Source organism: Hipposideros armiger, unplaced genomic scaffold, assembly GCF_001890085.2.
Source record: "Hipposideros armiger isolate ML-2016 unplaced genomic scaffold, ASM189008v1 scaffold_13, whole genome shotgun sequence".
NCBI lineage: Eukaryota > Metazoa > Chordata > Mammalia > Chiroptera > Hipposideridae > Hipposideros > Hipposideros armiger.
Genome location: NW_017731363.1, coordinates 2,025,134 through 2,045,648, shown reverse-complemented (window position 1 = coordinate 2,045,648; position 20,515 = coordinate 2,025,134). Strand labels below are relative to the sequence as shown.

General features: G+C 40.8%; 2 protein-coding genes across 8 annotated transcripts in view; one reads left to right on the top strand and one right to left on the bottom strand.

The window, feature by feature from the left end:
* CTPS2 (CTP synthase 2) overlaps positions 1-15,535 on the top strand; it is a 106,889-nt gene extending 91,354 nt beyond the window's left edge. For 6 of the 7 annotated variants that reach the window (XM_019666470.1, XM_019666462.1, XM_019666479.1 and 3 more), the window contains 3 exons: positions 9,278-9,295; positions 13,479-13,592; positions 14,602-15,535. In XM_019666470.1, the coding sequence (XP_019522015.1) occupies positions 9,278-9,295; positions 13,479-13,551 (91 nt within the window). In that variant the 3' untranslated portion in view covers positions 13,552-13,592; positions 14,602-15,535. The remainder of the gene's footprint in view (positions 1-9,277; positions 9,296-13,478; positions 13,593-14,601) is intronic. The other variant, XM_019666499.1, reaches the window with a different exon arrangement.
* Positions 15,536-18,273: 2,738 nt separating this feature from the next.
* On the bottom strand, positions 18,274-20,274 carry LOC109395289 (vascular non-inflammatory molecule 2-like). Its single transcript, XM_019666174.1, is given in 1 exon segment — positions 18,274-20,274. A coding segment is annotated over 1 exon segment (1,632 nt). The 5' UTR covers positions 20,182-20,274; the 3' UTR covers positions 18,274-18,549.
* Positions 20,275-20,515: the final 241 nt, after the last annotated feature.

Below are 20,515 nucleotides of genomic sequence, written 5' to 3'. Positions count from 1 at the left end.
CAAATATTTTTTCCAAGTGATTTTGTTTTCTTGTGAAATGATGAAATCATTTTTTCAAAGTGATTTAAGTTGTAACTGGTAGTTTTTATTTTCCTTAAAGAGTTTTACATAAGGACTATATGTAGCTCATATTTATATATCTTTTTAAATTTATGTAGTCCCATCTTTTATGGATTCTGCCTGCAGTGCCATGCATAAAGTCTTTCTTTATCAAAAGATTATATAAATAACAACCCATTGTTTCCAGCAGCACTTTTATGGTTTTAATCTTATGCAGTAGTTTAAATCTGTAATCTATGTGAACTTTATTTTTGGTATAGTGTGTGAGGTAGGGCTCTCTCTCCTTCCTGCCCTCAGCCATCAGTAAGTTGAGGAATTTAGGTGGGTTTTAGGGATTTCTGTTTTGGTCTATTAATGATGTCTTCTCTTATTTCTAAACCCTTACGACCCTTTTCATGATCATAAATCAAGCCCTTATGTGCCTTGCTCCCATTATTATTTAACATTTTACAAAAGGTATTTTGCTGCTCTTCGAATTGTACAGTGATTTTTAAAATCAGATTTGAATAAAAAATCCCTTAGGGATTTTCATTAAAATTTCTTTCCATTTAAATATTAGTTTGGGGAGAATTTATATTTTACTTTTTCTCATCCCAGAATATTATATGTAATAACTTTTAAAAGTGGAAGGAACTAGCTAGAATTATAGACTAGGTATGGGTTAGTACCATAATAACTGGATATACGTTGTTTAGAAGATTACCACTGCCGACCCTCATCCTAGCAAACAACCCTTGCGACATTTCAATTGAGGACTGCTGGGATCGGTGCACGGTGTGTATGTGTGTCCTTGTGTTATGCAAGCCTGCTTATTTGCAACATTACCTGCTGGGAGAAGCTCACAGCAGCCTAGCATTTCATTTAGCCACGTGTTCATATGGGAACAGCTTTATATATTTTCTATGTCAGGCGTCTCACTGAATTAATGATCACTCCTTGTACTCTTGAACCAGTGCAGTGGTTTGTGCACTCTGCCCACAGAGCAGAGGAGTCTGACCTCACAACAGGCTGAGAAGTTCTGGGCTTTTCCCTGCACCAGCCGAGCAGCTCCACTTTCTCTGGCTCATGCGACACGGTTCTGCACTAGAGTTCATGAAAAGACAGTCTTCCTGTGTTCTGAGGCTGCATGGCTTCCACAGCAGATTGCAAATGTCAGTGTGTTCCCATGTTGGCTGTGTGCTGCGATCCTTCTCAGCCACTTGATTGTCTCCACTATGTCAGGTGCTCGCATGTGAAAGGAGGGTGACAGGGAAGCAAGTTAGACGGTTGGGAGACAGAACTCACACTTAGTAATTCATGCATAAGTATCTGGTTGTTTGTAAGCATCAACTAAAAGACGAATGGTGTCTGGGTTGTGTGGCCTGCCCGCCTGTTTCCTGGATGGCCTGCCAACTCCTGCATGGGGACTGGTGGTGTATGGGTAAAGCTCATTGGAAGTTTCTGAGAAGAGTGAATGCTTGCTAGTGACTACTGAGGAAGACACGGTATGTCTCGGAGAGAAGGAAAGATTTCTTAACAAAACTCCGATGCTGGTATTGGAATTATCGCTGACTAGCAGGCTTCCACAGCTGTCAGAGAATTCCTATGTATCAGCCACACACTGGCACATTCCTTAAGAGCAGGCAGCATCTTATTTATCTTTGTCTCCCTGGCTCCCTAGCACACTGGTTTTTTTTTTATTACCCATTAAAGTAATAAATGTAAATAACAGGGGAGGATGGATATAGTCTAGTCTAATCTTGACACCTTGCCGGGGGTTTTCCCACTAAAAATGATAACCATGAATTAATCCAGTGACAGACACTAGGATTCCAGAGGAACCTTGTACTTCAACTCCTCTCTGCCCAGCTCCGTGGCATTAGCGAGCATTGAAAAGCAAATGATGGCTTTGATGGCCAGGTTCTAATGGGGGCTGATATGGGACTGTATTTCTGTCAAACAAGATTACTGTCTGTAATCAACCCTAAACAAATGTGACAAGGAATATGAACACTAGAATGATGACTTCCTTTCCCAGAAATTGGCTGATGATATTTAACTGTGGCACCTGTGCAGGCAACATCTTTAAGGCCCAGAATGTAACAATCCTTGGCTTTGAACAGGCCCACCTGAGCTACAACCTCTGCCTTCTGCCTCATGGAGAACATTTATCTTTTAGTGCCTGGGAAGTTGCCATAAGAATATTATTTTGGGATCTAGAGCTGGTGAGCTAAATTCTCAGCTACTCCATCCACTATGTGTGGAATGACAGCAGCTATGAAGACCATTCCACCTGGTTTTAGACTTTAGTGGTGTCTTCAAGATGCATATAGTTTTAGCATAGCATTGTATTTTTTAGGCTTTTATGATCTACTCAAAAGTTACGTGCAAAAGCAAACTAAGAGTCTTGTTTTGGGGGGGGCCCCCAAGACCACCCACATATTCGACAATTCACTAGAAGGAATCAGAATATAGTTGTACTCATGACTAAAATGTATTGCAGTGACAAAGTGAGCATACACAGCTGGAGCAGTAAGGGGAAAAGGTGTAAGTGGATTCCGGAGAAATCCGTTTGCAGGTTTCCTATGTTCTCTCTCTCCTGTGACAGGTCTCACAGCGCTCACCCTCCCTCCAGCAGTGAAAATGCAACAGCACATGTGTGATGTGTATGCCCAGAGAAGCCCATTTGAGACTCAGAGTTCAGGGTTTTTATTGGGGGCTGATCACATCAGCTTTCTCTACCTAGCAATCACTCAAACTCCAGACTCCCAGAAGGAAAACAAGTATTAACCATAAATCACATTGTTTGTGCAGACAGCGTAGTCCCAGTGAAATTACCTTATCAGTTAGTGATGGAGAAAACATTCTGAAAGCCAAGTTTCCAAGTTCCCCTACAAACAGGCCCTTCTAGAGATAGCAGCCCCAGGCCTGCGGTGTTAACTCTTTTGCGTAAGTCTAACAAATCACTTTTAGAATAAATAAATCCAATGGGAAATTATGGCCCATTAAATAAATCTTTGTAATTCTTTGCTGATATCTACCCTCTCGTGTCTAAACATAATTTGTCCCGTGTATAAAAGGTAACCACAAATTTGCATGGTCTTGCTGGCATGTAATGTAATAGAATGAGACTGTTTCATGTAATTGTAAGAAAAAAAATGCTAGGAGACATGCTAAATAGAATATACAGAGATGCTTCTAATTGTGATTTCTTTAGTGTCTAGAAACAAGCACATAATCTCTGTCCAGAATTCCATTTTAAGCAACTGGAAACAGAAGAGGGATCGGAGCCTAAAGTTCATAGGTTGTTTTTCAGCACGTGTGTCCCTGGGGCTGCCCTGCAAGGCTCTTAGGCACAATCAGTACACACCTAGTTGAGGAACAACTTCCAGTTTTTAGGATGCTGGCATTTATCATGCCCATTTGTCAGGTCAGAGTAAAACTCTCTTGCTTAGATGGTACTCATTCTATGTTGGAAAGCAAGAACTTAAATGGGGTTCAGTCAGCAGTTCACAGAAATGCAGCTCTTTGGAGAAACATGTTTTAAAAGTATAAAATTGGAATCTTAAGACATTTAAGTAGCATTTTATCCTAGATTTTAGGATCTTGGATTCCATGTCTCCACCCACCAGAGAAATCGCCTTTTGGTGGCCAGTCAGGAGGCAGGCTGGTACAGAAACAACAGGAAGGAAGTTACTTGGTGATTAACTGTATTCGCTTGACTATTTCAGACCAAACTCAGAAGTCGAACTACTTTATAACCAGAGGGTCCTGAGAGGAAGTACATACCCAGTGCCAATTCCATTTCCTGATCTCTTACGTGCTCCTAGGATCTAAGTCCATTCTCTCCGTTGCGCTTACCTTTCCCTCTCTACTTTTATCTTTGAATCCTGGCAGCAGTCAGGGAGAGAAGGCACCCATTTCATTCACCATTGTCTCTGGTCTCTCTTTGGTGACTCTTTGGGTTTTCCTTTTATGTGACATGCTGGCTTCCAGCCTGGGAAGATTTTGTTTTCCGTTGACTTCTAGATGTAACATTGCAGAAAATTTGGAAAATAAAAATGGAACTATAAACTCAAGAGCCTAACACAATGACTGTGCTCAGTTTTGAATATTTTCTTCCAGTCTTTATTCTATATCCATATATTACTCTTTTAATGGTTATAATCATATTAGTGCATGTATGTAGATATATATATTTCTCCAACTCTTTTGTTTTGAAAACCTTCAAACTTACAGAAAAGATGATAGAATAGTACAGTGAACGCTTGCGTACCTTTCACCTGGATTCATCAATTGTTCCCATTTTACAACATTTCCTTCTCTCTCTGTGTATAAACTTATTTCTGAACCACTTATGTTAAGTTGCAAAACATCACCGCACTCCACCCCTAAATACTTACCACGTAGTTCCTAAAAGTGAAGACATTTTTCTTTCATAACTGCAATATCATTATCACACTTAAGAAAATTAACATTTATCAATGGCATCATTTAATATCCAGTCCATATTTCAGTTTCTCCATTTATTCCCAAATATCTTTTTAGCTTTAAAAAAATAAAAAATATAATCAATGATCCATTCAAGGTTCATTTGATTATGGTGGGGGAGAAAGAAACTTGCCCCTACTCTTCAAGATTTTTCTCGCTGGTCTAATAATTAAATCAACATGAGACAGTTTAACAAGAGAAAATAACCACATTTAGTTATATATGTATGTATGGGAACCCCACATACATGAGAGAGTCAGAAATTTCACATACACAAGAGGTTCAGAGACAGAAAGGCAAAATGTAAGTATGATATTCTGTGCTAGGGATGAGATAAGGCACCTTGGGGCTTCAGAGAAAAGGGAGGTCATTGCGGGACTATAAGAAGAACATTTATTCAGTAATTAGAAGTTTACCCTTTCCTATAGATAAGTCATCAAAAGTTATTCCTGATGATAACTGTTATTATGGACCAGGGCCCTAATTTAAATTCTTTAAGGGTAAGGTGAAAGTTTCACATGAGCCCACAGGGTCTCGACTGCCTTCAGCTCAAAAGAATCCACGTATCACAGAGGCATACTTTGGGGTGACTCATTCAGAACCCCTATATTATGTTTCCTTAGTTTCTTTTAATCTGGATAAATCACACACACCCCTTTTTTTTATAACATTGACTTTTTTTCCCCATTCTTTTTGTTGTTAATCTACCCACCCACCTCCCCTTTGGCAACCATCAGCTTGTTCTCTGTATCTATGGGTCTGTTTCTGTTTTGTTTATTCATTTGTTTTCTTGTTGTTTTTTTAGATTCCACATATAAGTGAAATCATACAGTATTGATCTTTCTCTGTCTGACTTATTTCACTTAGTATCATACCCTTGCATTTCATCCATGTTTTCACAAATGGCAAGATCTCATTCTTTTTTATATCTGAGTATATTCCATTGTAGTAATATTGAGTTTTATAAAAAAATCCAGGCTAGTTGTCTTGTAGAAATGACCAGAATATGGATTCATCTGATTGTTTTCTCATGATTAGAATCAGGTTAGACATTTTTGGAAGAATAGTTCGTCGGGGCTGTTGTGTACTTTATTAAGTACACATCAGGAGACACATAAGGCTCATAACATTCCCTTTTTCTGTCCCACTGTGGATGATGCTAAGTTAATCACCTGGTTAAGGTAGTGACTGCATACCTCTTTTATAAAGGAATATTTTCTTCCATTTCAGTTTCTAAAATACCATCCCCCACTAAAATGAACCTGGGGCTCCTAGAATAAATGGTTGATTCCAGTACTGGGGCAGGGAAAGTATAAGATGAGCCTGGGACGTATTGCTGGACTTAAGAGGTGTGATCAGAAAGTAACGGTGAATGTTTAAATTAAAAAAAAAATTATTACAGTAAAAGACACACTGCCATTAATCCCCCTCAAAATACTCCCCCTTGCTTCAAACACACTTAGCCCATCATTCTTGCCACTTTCTGAAGCAGTTCTGGAAGTCCTCTTTCGTGAGTGTCTTTAGTTGCACTGTCGTGGCTGCCTCGATGTTGAGTCAACTCAAAACATTTACCTTTCATGGTCATTTTGACTTTGGGGAAGAGTCAGAAGTCACACAGTGCCCGATCCGGTGAATATGGTGGATGAGGACACACCATAATGTTTCTATTTGACAAAAATTGCTGTATCAGAAGTGATGTGTAGGGGCCGGCCGAGTGGCTCAGTTGGTTAAGAGCTCACTCAAGAGTTTGAGCTCTGAGCAACAGTGGTTCGATTGCTGGCCCGAGCTGAGCAGCCGCTGAGCTGCCAAAAAGTGGCAGGATGGCTCAGCTTAAAAAAAAAAAAAAAAGAAGTGATGTGTGACATGGAGCCTTTCCGTTGTGATCAGAAAATACAATGAATACTGCTGCCGAGTTTCATCCAATGGAAAGGCAGGGATCTTCAAAATGGGAAGTGGCATGTTGAACCTTAGTAACAGTGTGACAAGTTTCAACTTGTTTGGTGCAGTCAGTTGGGTGTGAGCTACGGTTGAGAGAGGGTGTGTTTTAAAGTGTGCCGTAAATCATCCTCCATCATGACAATGCTCTGTGTCACACATCGCTTCTGGTATACAGCAATTTCTGTCAAAAACATTACAGTGTGTCCTCATCCACCTTATTCACTGGATCTGGCACCGTGCAACTCCTGGGTGTTCCCCAAAGTCAAAATGATTCAGGACACCGAGGCAGCCACAACAGTGCAACTAAAGACACTCACAAAAGAGGACTTGCAAAACTGCTTCAGAAAGTGGCAAAAACAATGGGATAAGTATGTTCAAAACGAGGTGAGTATTTTGAGGGGGATTAATGGCAATGTGTCTTACTGTAATAAATTTTTTAAACGTTCACCTTGTTGTTTGATCACGCCTCGTAAAGGAAGGAAGAGCTAAAAAACCAATGAGAGAAAAAAAAAACCAATGGGGAAGTTGTGTAAGGTCAAAGAAGCCAGTTTGATAGGGCTCCTGCTGCCCTCATTTTTGGACAATTTGAATATCAAAAAAGAATAATGACAGCATTGGATTATAACACATTACGTTTTTTAAAATTGCATAATGATACTCAGAATTTTTTTTAAAATGCCAATTAAAAATGTAGAAGCAACCCCTTATGTAATAACTGAGTCAAATAAAGATCATCAGTGGATGCCAAAACCATTGGACGAAAGGTTGTGGGAAACAGGATATTCATATGTTCTCAAAGCACCACAGATTCTTTACTAATTACAAAAGCTTGTCTTTTGAACTTATCACGTCATGTGCATTTTTCTAAGTTGCATGATGCTCAAAACGTTTAATGCCTGTGTACTTTAGCATTCACTCAGCACACCACATGTATTAAAGTTTACTTTATTCCAGCTACAGTGCTGGGCACTAGAGAATCCAGCGCTAGTTGAATAAGAACACATTCTCCGTCCTGGAAGATTCATCAGGTAGTATAATGGTTCTCTACATCTTGGGGCTGACAAATCACCTTCCAGGAATGTGATAAAACTGTGGACCCACTTCCTGGACAGCCGCAGCAGTGTGGGAAGGGCCACATTATAGCTTATTTTCTCTTTTATGACTACACCCCAGCAGTACTCCTAGGCACACAGGATTGTGAGTAACATCAGGATAGGCATCTTGCTGCCAGTGGTACTGCCATCCACATCATCCACAAACGTGGCTGGACTCCCATGAGTAAGCTCAGATTCCTCCCTCCTCCTCCCCATCTCTCATAGTCAGGTGGTCCTGGAGAACCTGGGTGTTGGAATCTATCCCCCCTTCCCATATTGTCTGCTATGCTGCAAGGGGTGTGGCCTGGGCCTCAGCGTTCAGGCTCTGGAGATGAGAATGACCTCACCCCTCTGTGCATCAGTGCACCCACTTTCCATGGGAGTAATGAAGATTAAGTTTGTACTAAATGTAAAGCACTCAGCACGGTGCCTGGTCTAGGGTAGGAAATGAAAGGGGAAGTAGTAGTATTAGTAGTATGCTATTATTATTAATTTGACCTTAGTTCTGGCCTCCTTCATGTCTTGCCTGCTGCAAAGCCTCCCACTTGGTCCCTGTTCCTCCAGCTTTCCTTCTCTCAATCCATCTTCTGCCGGCAGAGTGATCTTCCTTCCCACATTGTCTTGGAGCTTAAAACTCAATGGCTTCCCTTGCCTAGAGGATAAAATGCACCCAAATCCATATGGAACAGTTTGCAGTCCCTTGATCTCCCCAGAGTGGTTTAATGCCTTTGCCTCCTCTCACAGGGCCCTCTTGGCTCTTGATATACATTCCTGAAGTGCTTAGCGAGAGGGGAGTACCAACATCCTGTTAGGCTGCGAGCTCACCTCAGTCCTTACTGACCATGGGCCTGGGAGGTAGGAGTGGCCTCTCCATTGATTACAGAGTGCCATTTCAGCCTCTAAGACATACTCATCCCCCCTTGGCCCTTTGCCTTTGACTAGGAGAGTAAAGGACTCTTCTCCCCCTGCATGAATCTGACATACATTTTCCAGCACTATTTTAAACTTGGAACCACTTTGCTTTTGTTTGTTTGTTTAACCTTTGGGTTGCATGGTTCATGTTGCCAAGGGCCATTCTTGCAATATATGGTGCACATATTTTATTTCCATTGGGGCAGTGTGGACGATTAGATCAGGTGCTATGGATTTAATTTCTGGGTTTGCCAGCTACTGGGTAATTTTCCCCATGTCTCCTCCTAAACCTCAGGCTCTCCATCCATTAGGGTTGCTGTGAGGGACAGTTGAGATGGCGCTTTGTAAACTTCAAACTGATATGAAAATACTACTTTCCCCCCTTTGTTACATTTCAAGCAAAAGGGAACTGGAAAACAATGATTTTTTTGCTTTATTTTTTTTTAACAGTCCTTTTAAACACCTTTTAAAACAGCTGCCTCCCCTTCCCTTCCCCCGGGATTGCTTGACTCCAACTCCATACCTTGAGACTGTTCTGGTAAAGTCCTGCTAATAAACCACATTTGCATACACCTTCTGCTGGGGGTTAAGTGATGGTTAAAAGGTGCTCTTTATTGCTTGTCAGTCACTGCAGTGCTGATGTTGTGGTGGCAGCCAGGAACTGAGTTAATAGTGATATAGACTACTGTGTTCTTTATGCCCTGCCGGGCTTGTATTCTACCGTTTACTATTCATGCAAAACTCATTTAAAGCATACTAAGTTTTTATTCCATTGCTCTTATATTTTTATGGCTTGCTTCCAGGGGCTCTTTGAGAAGGAAGTAAGTATAGCAGTAACAATGCTTTGGGGGAAATTGTGTGCATGGCAACCTGTTTTAAAATATGCTTTTTCCACATGAAATGAATTTTGATATAAAGCATTGTAGGAACTCATGCATGCTGGGAATCCTAAGTATGCCATTAAAAATTTTTTAATTCCAACCACCTCTTCCTGTCAATGGAGAAGAAATGGTTTAATGGCTGCCCCCAGGGTAGCGTAAAAGGTGGGATATATGAGGCATTATTGTAGCCTTGCCCTAGTGCCTTGGAATAGATGGTTTTTTATAGTGGGAATTTATTAGGAGCCAGGAGTCTTTGACGAACAAACTTGACCGTGACAAGCCTTTTGTTTGTCACAGAATCATGTGTAGACTGTTGCTGTCAAGTCTTGTAAGTCAAGCCAGGGCTGTGAAGGTAGTGATTTCCATGCCTTGCTGCTGGTGATTTTGATTTTGTCTTGTAAGAAATAGAACAGTGAAAAACTTTTTTAAAAGAATGCTTCCGTTATTTGGGGGGGGCACCTGCATGCATGAGAGATATTTGCTGTGATTTTAATTAACTGTAGATAGCCAGACCTTAAAAAAAAACTTTTTAGGGAGGGACAAGAAGGACTTTGCATGGTGCTTATGGTTTGTTGTTTTAAATTATTAATCTTTTGTTTTTAAATCAACGCTATCTAATAGAACTTTCTGCAATGATAGAGATATTTTATAATCTGCACCGTCCAATATGACAGTCACCAGCCATACATGGCTATCAAGAACTTGAAGTGTGGCTCAGTGTGTTTGAGTGAGAAGTGATCTTTCAAATTTTATTTGATTTTAATTTATTCAAATTTAGATAGGTACAGTGGCTTGTGGCTACCGTACTAGACAGTGCAGGTTTAAAACTTTCCCCTCCTCAAATGTAACAAAACACACATGAATGGGTCTGTATTCTGTGGCATTTCATAAAATTTAACACGCAAGACCCAAGTATCTAATAACTCTCCCCACTGAGAAGTGTGTGTGAGTGTGTGTGTGTGTGTGTGTAGCTTATTTAAAAAGACAAATTAGTCTTAAGATAGAGCTGGGATGTCTTGAGTTAAGTGAAAATATACCCAGATAAGTATATCTTAGGACTTCTTTAAATCTGTTCTGTGTGAAACAAAAATGAACCCTTAAGTCACATGCGTCAGAGCAGCACCCACATTTTTTTGAAATGCGCAGGAGCCATTGCTGTTCTGCATGCGGATGACGATCTATGTTTGATTTCCAGCAGTTGTTTTTTGCTGCCGCATGAATGCCATAAAATCTGCAAGTGTAGCAGCAATGCCTCTTTTGATAATTCTGTTCTTGAGTGTTGTGGGTTATTTGGTTGTCTTAACCTGGCCCCTGACACACATGAAAGAAACTTTGTGAACCCCGTCATGTGACTTGGATATGAGTAAATCCAGGCTGAGCCTCACTTTGTTAGGCTCAGCCTGTGCTGTTTTGATGTGTTGGCAGAGTATGGGGCAGGCGGCCATCAGACAGGAAATGAGAGCCATTAGGTTAGAGACAGGACCCCCCCCGCCCTGCAAGTCCACTTGCTAGTGTGGGTAAGGAGTTACTCTTGGTACCGGAAACCATTCTGAAAATCATGCACTTGGCAGTGTTCATGACTTTTTTACATTTCCATGACTTTTTGAGAGATACCCTATTATGAATATGTAACCCCCATAAGTAGCAACAGTTTATATTTTGATATAGTTTTCAAAGGCACCTTTGTACATTCTCTTTTGGCCCTCATAACATTTTGGTGAGGTTGTTGGTATTAATACTACTATTTCTAGGCTCTCAGGAGTCAAGTGATCAGTGCGTAGGTATTGTATATGGCCAATATGTCGTACAACCAGGACTGTGAGGGGGAAGATGTGGGCCCACCCTACTCTTCCCCAGGCTCAGAGGTGGAGAAGGAAGCAGGTCTAAAAGCTGAAGACTGAGGAAATGGACTTCTCTCAGCCGTTCGGGCCTTCTCACTTGTGGTGTCAAAGAGACATGCCTTGAGAGGTGGTGCTCCCCACTGCAGTGCAGCTTACACTTGAGCTTGTGGCCTGGGTTAGCATGATGGGGATTCTGGCCCCACCCCCAACGAGCTGTACACCCAGTGAATCACTTGAACAGCCTTGGCCTCCATTTCTTCTCAGATAGGGAGTTAAGTGCAATTTTTAAATCCCCTTCCTTTGCTAATTCTATGACAGGAAATGTTGCATGGAACCAGGAAGGATTCTGCACTTGTACAACAGTGGCGTGCATGGATAAGGACATATCAACTTTTGGGGCCAGTTAAAAAAAATCTTCAGTTATTCCCATGTTTTCTTTATTGGAAACCTTTTTGTAACAATAGAAGTGATTTCCCTGAACTAAAATATAACTAGGAGGTATCTTCTACTTGACTGCTTTTAAGGATATGTTGATTTATATATTTAACATATCTTGTCTTTTCTGCCAATTCTTAATCTCCTATTTCCTCTCCATACTCTAGGCCACCCTCCACCCCTGCCCTTTCCAGTATTTTGTCCAAAAGTCAGGGAGGACAGTGAAGTTATATTTTATGATTTTGTTTAGGTATTTATTGATGCTACACACTCAATGTGTTTAGAGTATATCTTTGTCTTCTAACCTGTCAGCATAGAGTTTCTCCAATTGTTCCCTCTCCTCCCTTAAAAAAAAAAGGGAAAAAAAGGAGATCTTCACCTGTTATGGAATTCAGACTTCTATTGCTACAAGTCAGCAGAAACTTGGCCAAAAGTAGGGGCGGGTCTGGCATGAAACTTAATTCCTGGCAATGTTATGTCCATAGGTCAGTAGAACTCTTGTGGAACTGATCAACCTGCTGACTTATTTGGAATCGAGCAAGAGGAACCCCAAACTGAGCACACAGCTCAGAGCAAAGTACAATTGCAGGGCTGTCTCATGGAGAAGGTGTATTTCTAAGGGACCCCAACATGGCGGCATCTATGTCAATAATTGGTCCTGTTTTGAATATTCCATGTGACTCGAGGTAGTCGGAGCATCCCATAAAGTTTCTAATTTGAAAATAGCATAGTTGTGCAAATTATTTCTCAAATCCTTAGACCTATGAAAATATTTGTTGGATTGGAAAATGTTCATGCTGCTGACCCATACATCATAGTGAAAATAGGATCTGAAGTGGATAGGATTTCAAGACGAGTTTAGAGAGTACATTAATGTTTTTTACGTGCACTACTGGGTGTTTCCTGGGTCTTGAGCCATCGTGTATGTCTTAGTTTTAATGACCACCAAATTCAGTATCCCCGTGGAGTGTGCTGACTGTGGATGACCAGCCCCTCCACAATTGAGTTTAGCAAGGGAGCCGCTGTGGTCCTCAAACACAGAGGCAAAACCCAACCTGCCACTGAACAAAAAGGAGAGCCTTTGACTAATGTCATCAAGGGATGTGCAGCTGTTCTCACTGTTCTCTAGTCCTTTTTTTATGTTGCTAAAGGAAAGAGTTGTCATTAGAAGGGTGAAAAATGAAAAAAACTGAATGTCCAGGTATTATTTTATGCTGCGTTATTGCACTTGAGAACAAATTGAGATCGGCAGGAATAGGACTAAGTGAGGCTTAATCTCGGATGGACTGAGCTTTAGGCCCTAGTATGACCAGAGTAGATTCACAGAAAATACTGTATTGTCAGAAAAGTCATGACGCATTTTTGCAATGAAAAACAGAGGAAAAAATATGTCATGACTCTTCTGACAACCCAATAAATGGGTCCATCAGCTGAGGCTTTCATTGTAACTTAATTTTTTAACATAGTACCTTCAGTAGAAAGCAGACAATAGGTAAGAGGGTGAAAAGCAACCTGCTTTCAAGGCTTTTGTCAAAGTTTAGAAATGATTACTGGTCTTCTGAAGATTACAAATTTAATCTAAATTGAAATGGTTTTATAAATTTTCTGAATAAGTTACTTGCAATTTAAGACAAAAGCAAGTGATTATTAGTTCCTTTGACAAAAGGAGACTGTTGTGTGTGGTTGGAATGACCTCTTCCTGTAGTGAGTAGAAAATAATAGTAGAACATTCCTTAGTATTGTCTCTGAGTGGGGATTAATTATGGAAAGCATTTGGGATTGTAAATAGGATAATTGTCTGTTTTTTTTTAAAACACCTTACTAAGTTACTTCCTCTTTTGATCTAGTGATAGATACAGCGATACCAGCAGCGATGACAGCTTTTCCGAAACAAGGATAGCTGAGTTGGAAATGAGCTGAAACTAATCCATGACTTGGAGTGAAAGGGATGGCCTGAGATGGTAAGAAGGACTCTTTAAGTTCTTGTTTGTGTTACAGACAAGCTGTCATCTTGGTGTAGAAGGGAACACTACACTTTTCTGCAGGATCCTGCTTACTTGACTGGCAGATGTAGATGGACACACTTGACAGCCGACCATGCCTTTGGGAAGCGGGAATGCACCTGAGGAAGCTGGCAGTTAGCAGTTAGCGTGGAGAGAATGGAATGCACTTGAGACCAGAAACAAATATATAAGTGCACCTATAAAAGTATACCTGGAGGCTGAAGTGATTAGAGTTCTAATAGTTTAGGTCAGGGATCCGCAAACTTTCTCTGTAAAGGGCCAGAGAGTAAATATGTTAGGCTTTGCAGGCCATGCAGTCGCTGTCACATATACTCCACTCGACCATTTTAGGGGAAAAGCAACCGCCGACAATACATTAACTGAATGGGCATGGCAGCGTCCCAGTAAAACTCTCTTTATAAAAATAGTTTGCTGGCCTCTGGCCTAAGTCGTTCACGGAAAAGCAGATTTCTTTGGATTTGTATAAAATAAAATAGTATTTGATTTCTTTGTAGGGAGATGCCAGAGACTGGCTTGGTTTCCGAGGGCAGCTTACTTTCCCTGTGGCTCTATTAGGCTTTATTAGAGAGGCTGGCAGCCTGGCTAGCTTTATCACATTCCAGCTCAGAGGTTGTAGCGCCTGGGATTACCCTGGGGTTGTGGCAGGCCTTGAAGTGGATGAGCTGCTCTTTTCAGCGGGGACAGCAGCTTTGGGAAAATTGGTAAAGAGCACACTGCTCCACTGTGAGCTGTGCTTGTATTTCACTTAGGGGCTGAATATTCATGTTCACCAGGGAAAGTGTGTCCATATTTATTTAGGTTTGCTTCAAACATGGATGTCTTTAGAAGCAAACAAAAATGACTCAAAGATTAGCTGGAGGTATTTTAAAGACTTATTCAAGTACTGATGTTACTAATACTTACATTCTGGATTTTGTTTGTTTGTTTTTTTTGTTTTGTTTTTAAGATTCTGAAGTAATTGAAGCCAAGATGAAAGAACTATCTGAAGAAAGCACCACACTCATAAAGAATCACTCTGTTCTCCACCAACATGGGCTGTCAGGCCTCAAAGGGAATCTAATACTATGTACTCTCATGAAGCAGAACCTTTTTCCTCCAGAGGCAGCCTTTGGTTCTCACAAATTTCTGTAGCTGATTAAACCTTTGCCAACAGCCTCACTGGGGAGAAAGTGTGTTCATGTTTTGTGTGGTGTATTGTGATGCCTAGGTGTTGAGCAAGAATCCTGGTAACTGAGCCTTCATCATGCTGTGTGGGAGGGGTGGCAGGGCACATGCGAAAACTAATTTTGAGTTAAAAATGAGTCCTTCTGTTATCTGGAACTCAACCACAGATTTGGGTGTGGCCCAAGTTTATTTGAATTTCTCACAGTTTATTTCTAGTTAAAAGGAAATTTAAACAGGTCCAAGACTGGGAGTGGCATGTAAGGCTCTTTCTTAGGCACAGAATTTAAGGGGGCATAAAAAAAACAACTCAGGAATCAAGATCAGTGATATATATATTTTTTAATTGAGGTGAAATCCACATAACATAGAATTAACCAGTTTAAAGTGAACAATTCAGTGGCATTGGGTACATTCACAATGTTGTGCAACCCCACCTTTTTTCTATTTTTGAAACATCTCCCAGATTCCAAAATAAATGCCCATATCCATTATCGGTCACTGCCCATTCCTACCTCCCAGCCCCTGGCAACTGCTAATTTCCTTTCTGTTTCTATGATTTGCCTGTTCTGGATATTTCATATAAGTGGAATCATACAATATGTGTTTTTTGTGCCTGGCTTCTTTCATTTAATATCGTGGTTTCAAGGGTCATCCTTGTTGTAGCATATGTCAGCACTTCATTTCTTTTTATGGTTGAATAAAGTTCCATTTTATGTATCTACCACAATTTGTTTATTCATCTGTTGATGGACATTTGGGTTGTTTTCACCTTTGTGTTGTTACAAATAGCGCTGTTATGAACATTCACGGGCAAATATTTGTTTAATACCTGTTTTTAATTCTTTTGGGTTTGTTGATGAAAAACTTCCAGCCCACAAGAAAGCTTATAAGAGCTTACTTGAGCTAAACTGACGACAATTGCCGGGAAGCAAAATCTCAACGGATTGAGAAAATGCTCCGTGAAATGGCGGTTTGCAGCTTATTTTATACATAAAATCAAAGGAGTAAGGTTACATGAAATCCATTGGTTGTAGATTAAGGGGGTGGGAGAAAGCAAAGCAGGGGGGGGGGCGGTGAATCCCTGGGATTGGATAAAAGTACATTGGAGAGACAGGTACTTCCTTTACATAGGTGGGTGCAGGATTGCTAACAGTTGCTTTTTACAGCATATAGAGATGGTAATCAGGAGACAAGCATGATAATGAGGAATTTGCAATTTCCACCTCTGGTCCGGAAAAAGGATTACAGACATTCCTAAGATGTCATCTTAGGTGCAGAAAAACAGAGAGGCCCACTGAAAGGCACAGATTAACTTTATAAAGGAAGCGAAAGGTGTGACTTCCCACCATGGCCCACTTGGTTATGAAATTTCTTCATGCTCATGCCATTTTATGTGGTTATTTTCAATCTCCTGAGCTTGTCAGGTTTAACCTGTGGCCCCATTTCCGTCCACAGGTTCATACCTAGGAATGGAATTGCTGGGTTTTATGGTAATTCTGTTTAACTTTTTGAGGAAGCATCAGTAATATTTTAATGCAGATTTAAAAAAAAATAAATGATGAATTAAAATTTTTCACAATGAACAAAGTATCACATTTTAAAATGAAGACAGGATCCAGCCCTGCACCCGCCTCACCTCCTCCAGTCCTGGCCCTGTTATACATTTTCAGCCACTATACTTCCTGATTTTCCCTGTGGAATGTGCTCCAGTGAACTTAGCTGTTGCTGGCATTTGAGCTTCCTGATGCTAATTCAGATATTTTAACTGCTCAGTTAATTTTTGGAGTTGTTTTTGGCCTTTTAACTTTTTTTCTCTTAATGCTGTAAGGTGTTACAGCATTATTTTGTAAGATACTGCAGACAATTCACCTACTAAACACATGCAGAAATGAAATGAATAATCCTGGTAAACAAAAATATTAAGGAGCTGCAGGACTCCATTTGTGAAAATTACAAGTTGAAGATCACAAGAGGTTCCAAATGAAAAGCCCACAGGTCGGGTGAAAACTAAAATGGGCCTCATAGAGAGAGGGCTGTAAGCACAGAGGGCATAGTTAATATAACAAAGGGGTAGTCTGGCTGAAATGGAAGTTTTTAATTGTAATGATTATGATTTCTAAAGTCACTTACAACAGAGTGCTTTCCCTGCTGGGCTAATGATGCATGTAAATAGCACAGGAAGGAAGGGCACTTAAAAACAATAAGCCAGCCTCCTTGTTGCTACATAAGATTTTCTCTTTGGGAGATACCCTTGAACTTGGAATCCAGAAGCCACAGAATGGTAGTAGTATGACTGCTTAGGATAGTAGAGCAGCTGTGGGACATGAACACATCGAAACTTATCATAAATCATTAATTCAACAAATGTATCTTGAGCCCCCTGCATGAGCCAAGCACGGTGTCAGGTGCTGGGGAAAGTGTAGGGGAGCAAAATTTGTCCCCAAAATATTGGGTTGTCGGAAAAGTCATGACGTATTTTGTCTATGTTTTTCAAAGGTCATTTATTTATATAAAGAACAAAGATCAGTCAATGATATATTGCCCGTTTTGTTCAATAACCTTTTGCCATCTTTCAGTGAGCTTCATAATTCCTCGTTCATAGAAGGACCTGTCTTTATTTGTGAAAAACTGAACAAGGTGCTGATTTACAGCCTCATCTGAATTTCTGAATTGAACATTATACCACGCAAGGAGGTTGTTGTTTTTTTTTTAGCTTAACCTCCATTTACTTTCTCTTAATGATAACCACTTCATTACAAAAGTAGTCTTAATTTTTCTACTGTGTTTTAAAAGAATATTCAAATTGAATTCGTATGGAGTAGATATACAACAATATATAAAAACAAAACGTAAGTGACTCAATTTTGATATTTTGATGTGAAAGTATTCAACTTAAAATAATTTTAGAGATATAAAATCTGAAAAAAAATCTGAAAATTTATTTCCTTAATTTTAAGAATATTTGTGTTCAATGATCAGTAACAAATACACTATATTTCAAGTAGCATAAGTTGTATATATTTTTTTAAAAAGTAGACTACCCAGCGTTGAAAATAGTGTTACTATTAACAGTCATGGCCTTTGTGTTACAGGATTTGGGCCTGTTAAGTATACCACAGCCTTCAGGTGAGGTAGTTGGGGGGCCATGAATGCCCCCGGGCCAGGTCTCCTTCAATATGAACCTGGACCAGCTGTCACCTCTTCTAGAACAGCTCACAACTTTCACTGTGAAGATAAACTTTAATATTACCATCTGATTAGACAGCAAATTTCCCCCTAATCATTTGCACAGAAAAGTAGAACTCAAATTGTCTTTAATGTCAAATGGAATTCAGTTGTAACCCCCTCAATTCCCATCATTACTCCTCTCTTCAAAGGCCACAGCTGTGTTTCCAACGGCCCTGAAGCTCTTCACTCTGTCCCTCTCACACAGGCGCGCACACAAGGTCACACAAGGTCACACAGCAAATAAAGCGAAAGCTAAGATGTGATTGTCAAACACCCATGCTCTCGCCACTGTACCACACAGCAACATTTCAGAGTAGCCAAAAAGGAGTCAAAATGACCATCATACTTAAAAATAATTCTTGATGAGAAAAACATATTTAGAAATCATTGTCCTGTACTGCTGAGATAGCCCTTCAAAGTTTCTTAGTAAACTTGGGAACCGGATAAACACATTTGGTAAATAAAATATATGCTGCCAAAATGAATGTGATACAGAAATGTCCTACACCGTCACAACATTTTGCAAAACTATGATCATGAATAAAGTGGCTATTAGCAGGTAAGTTGTTGCCAAATTCCTGGTCCTTCCTGAGATGGAATGTGAGTCCTTAGTATACCGTCTCCCAAAGAGTGACACTGTTAGGATAGGCTCGGATAATCCATTCTTGTTTACCAAATGGCCATCTTTTAGTACCTCAAATTTTCCAGGTGACAGTTGAATTTTAGTAAGTAACACTTCAGGAAAAACATACTCTGTTCCAAATGTGCCACTTAGGGAAAAGATATCGAATCTTGTCACAGCTGTTTCCACTGGCTGTCCACAAGTTGTCCAATTAGTTGTTTTGCATTTCAGCATCGTGCATACCTGCCAGTACTCACGTCTCCTTCGGCCGTGAAGTCCTGTAAAAGCTCCCAGCACATATACTTCATCATCTTCTTTTCTTAACATTCTATAGCTTAAATGACAGCAGAGGTCTTCTTGACAGACTGTCAGGTTTCCTGATTTTTCAGAAAGTTCTGTGAAGCTGAACATATCCCGGGAAATAAATCCACTGAAGGTATTTTTCTGGACTGGGAATGGTTTGATGATTGTGGCGCAGCCATGCCAATTCACAGCTGCTGGGTAGGCAGGAGAGCTTCGAGGATGCGAATCCACTTCTGAAAGGACGATCTTTCTCAGCCCTGTTTCCATATCATAATGGTGTACTTTGGGAGCGTGTGGTGCGTAAATACCACTGCCTGTCATATTTAGGCGGACATGATGTATATTGGCCACAAGAACATTAACTCCCATTCCCATTGCCCAAGCGAAGTGGAATTCAATAGCTGTCAAAAGAGGCAAAACATTCATCCAAGCTGTGGGAAACAGGATGGTGTCCACATGGAATTCTTTCACTAGGGTCACAGCAGGATCATGGAAGAGTATATCGAAGCATGTGAATATGCCAAACCTTCCAAAGGGGGTGTTGAAAGTCACCAGCTCCGGCTTTTCAGGGACATCAAACTGAGGCTCAGAGTAGAGGTGATACTTATGATACCGTGCCACCAGTTTTCCCTCTTTATTATACACCACATTGGTATTGTATTGATACTAGCCATTAGCAGGACATGTGGGGTCACGGGAATTACATGGCTTTTTGTCCCCAATATTTGCCAAGATGTAGATAGAGTTGCTCTTGGCCAGGCAGCTGAGTCTTGCTTGTATTGGTGTGTGACCAAATCTGTGGGGGTTCGCACACAGAATCCAGGTCACCTGAGGGTCTGGGATGTCCTCCAGATAAGGGAAAATTGTTTCCCTTGTAAATTTCCATCCATAAAGTGCATCTTCCGGAGTCACAATGATTTGAGCATCCTGCTCAGCTGCCTGCTTAATCGCTCTCTCTAGAATATCGAGATTCTTGTTCATAAGGAGTAAGGCATAATCCTGAGAAACAGGCGTTTCTGTTTCATTTGGCAATATGACCACATGTTCATATACTGCAGCTATAAATGTTTCCAGGGCACTGACATGCAGAGTAATTAGGGCAAACAGTGCCACAGAGGTTTGAAAGGAGGAAGCGCTCATGGCCGAGGTCAAGAGATTTCTGGGCACCAGCTCTGGGATCACGTCCAGCAGGACATGGCAGACGCACATCAACCATGCGATGGAGACACAGCAGAGACAACAAGACACTCGGGATGGTGAGGAGCAGCTTCAGGCTCCACCACAGTCTGAAGGACTTCTGGTCTGGCTGGTGTTTATCTCTCTGGGGGTCTGGAGAGGGGATCATTCTGACATTTTAAGTCTGTCATCCGAGAAACTGGGTTACTCGTCCATTGCTTTGGGGAATGTGAAATGGCACAGCCACTCTGGAAAACAAGTTGGGCAGTTTCTGAAGAAACTGATCCTTGCCCCACTTCCTCCTGGGCGGAGCAGGAAAGCAGGCAAGCGGGGCAGGATCCCAGCACCTCCTACATCTTCTTGTTCC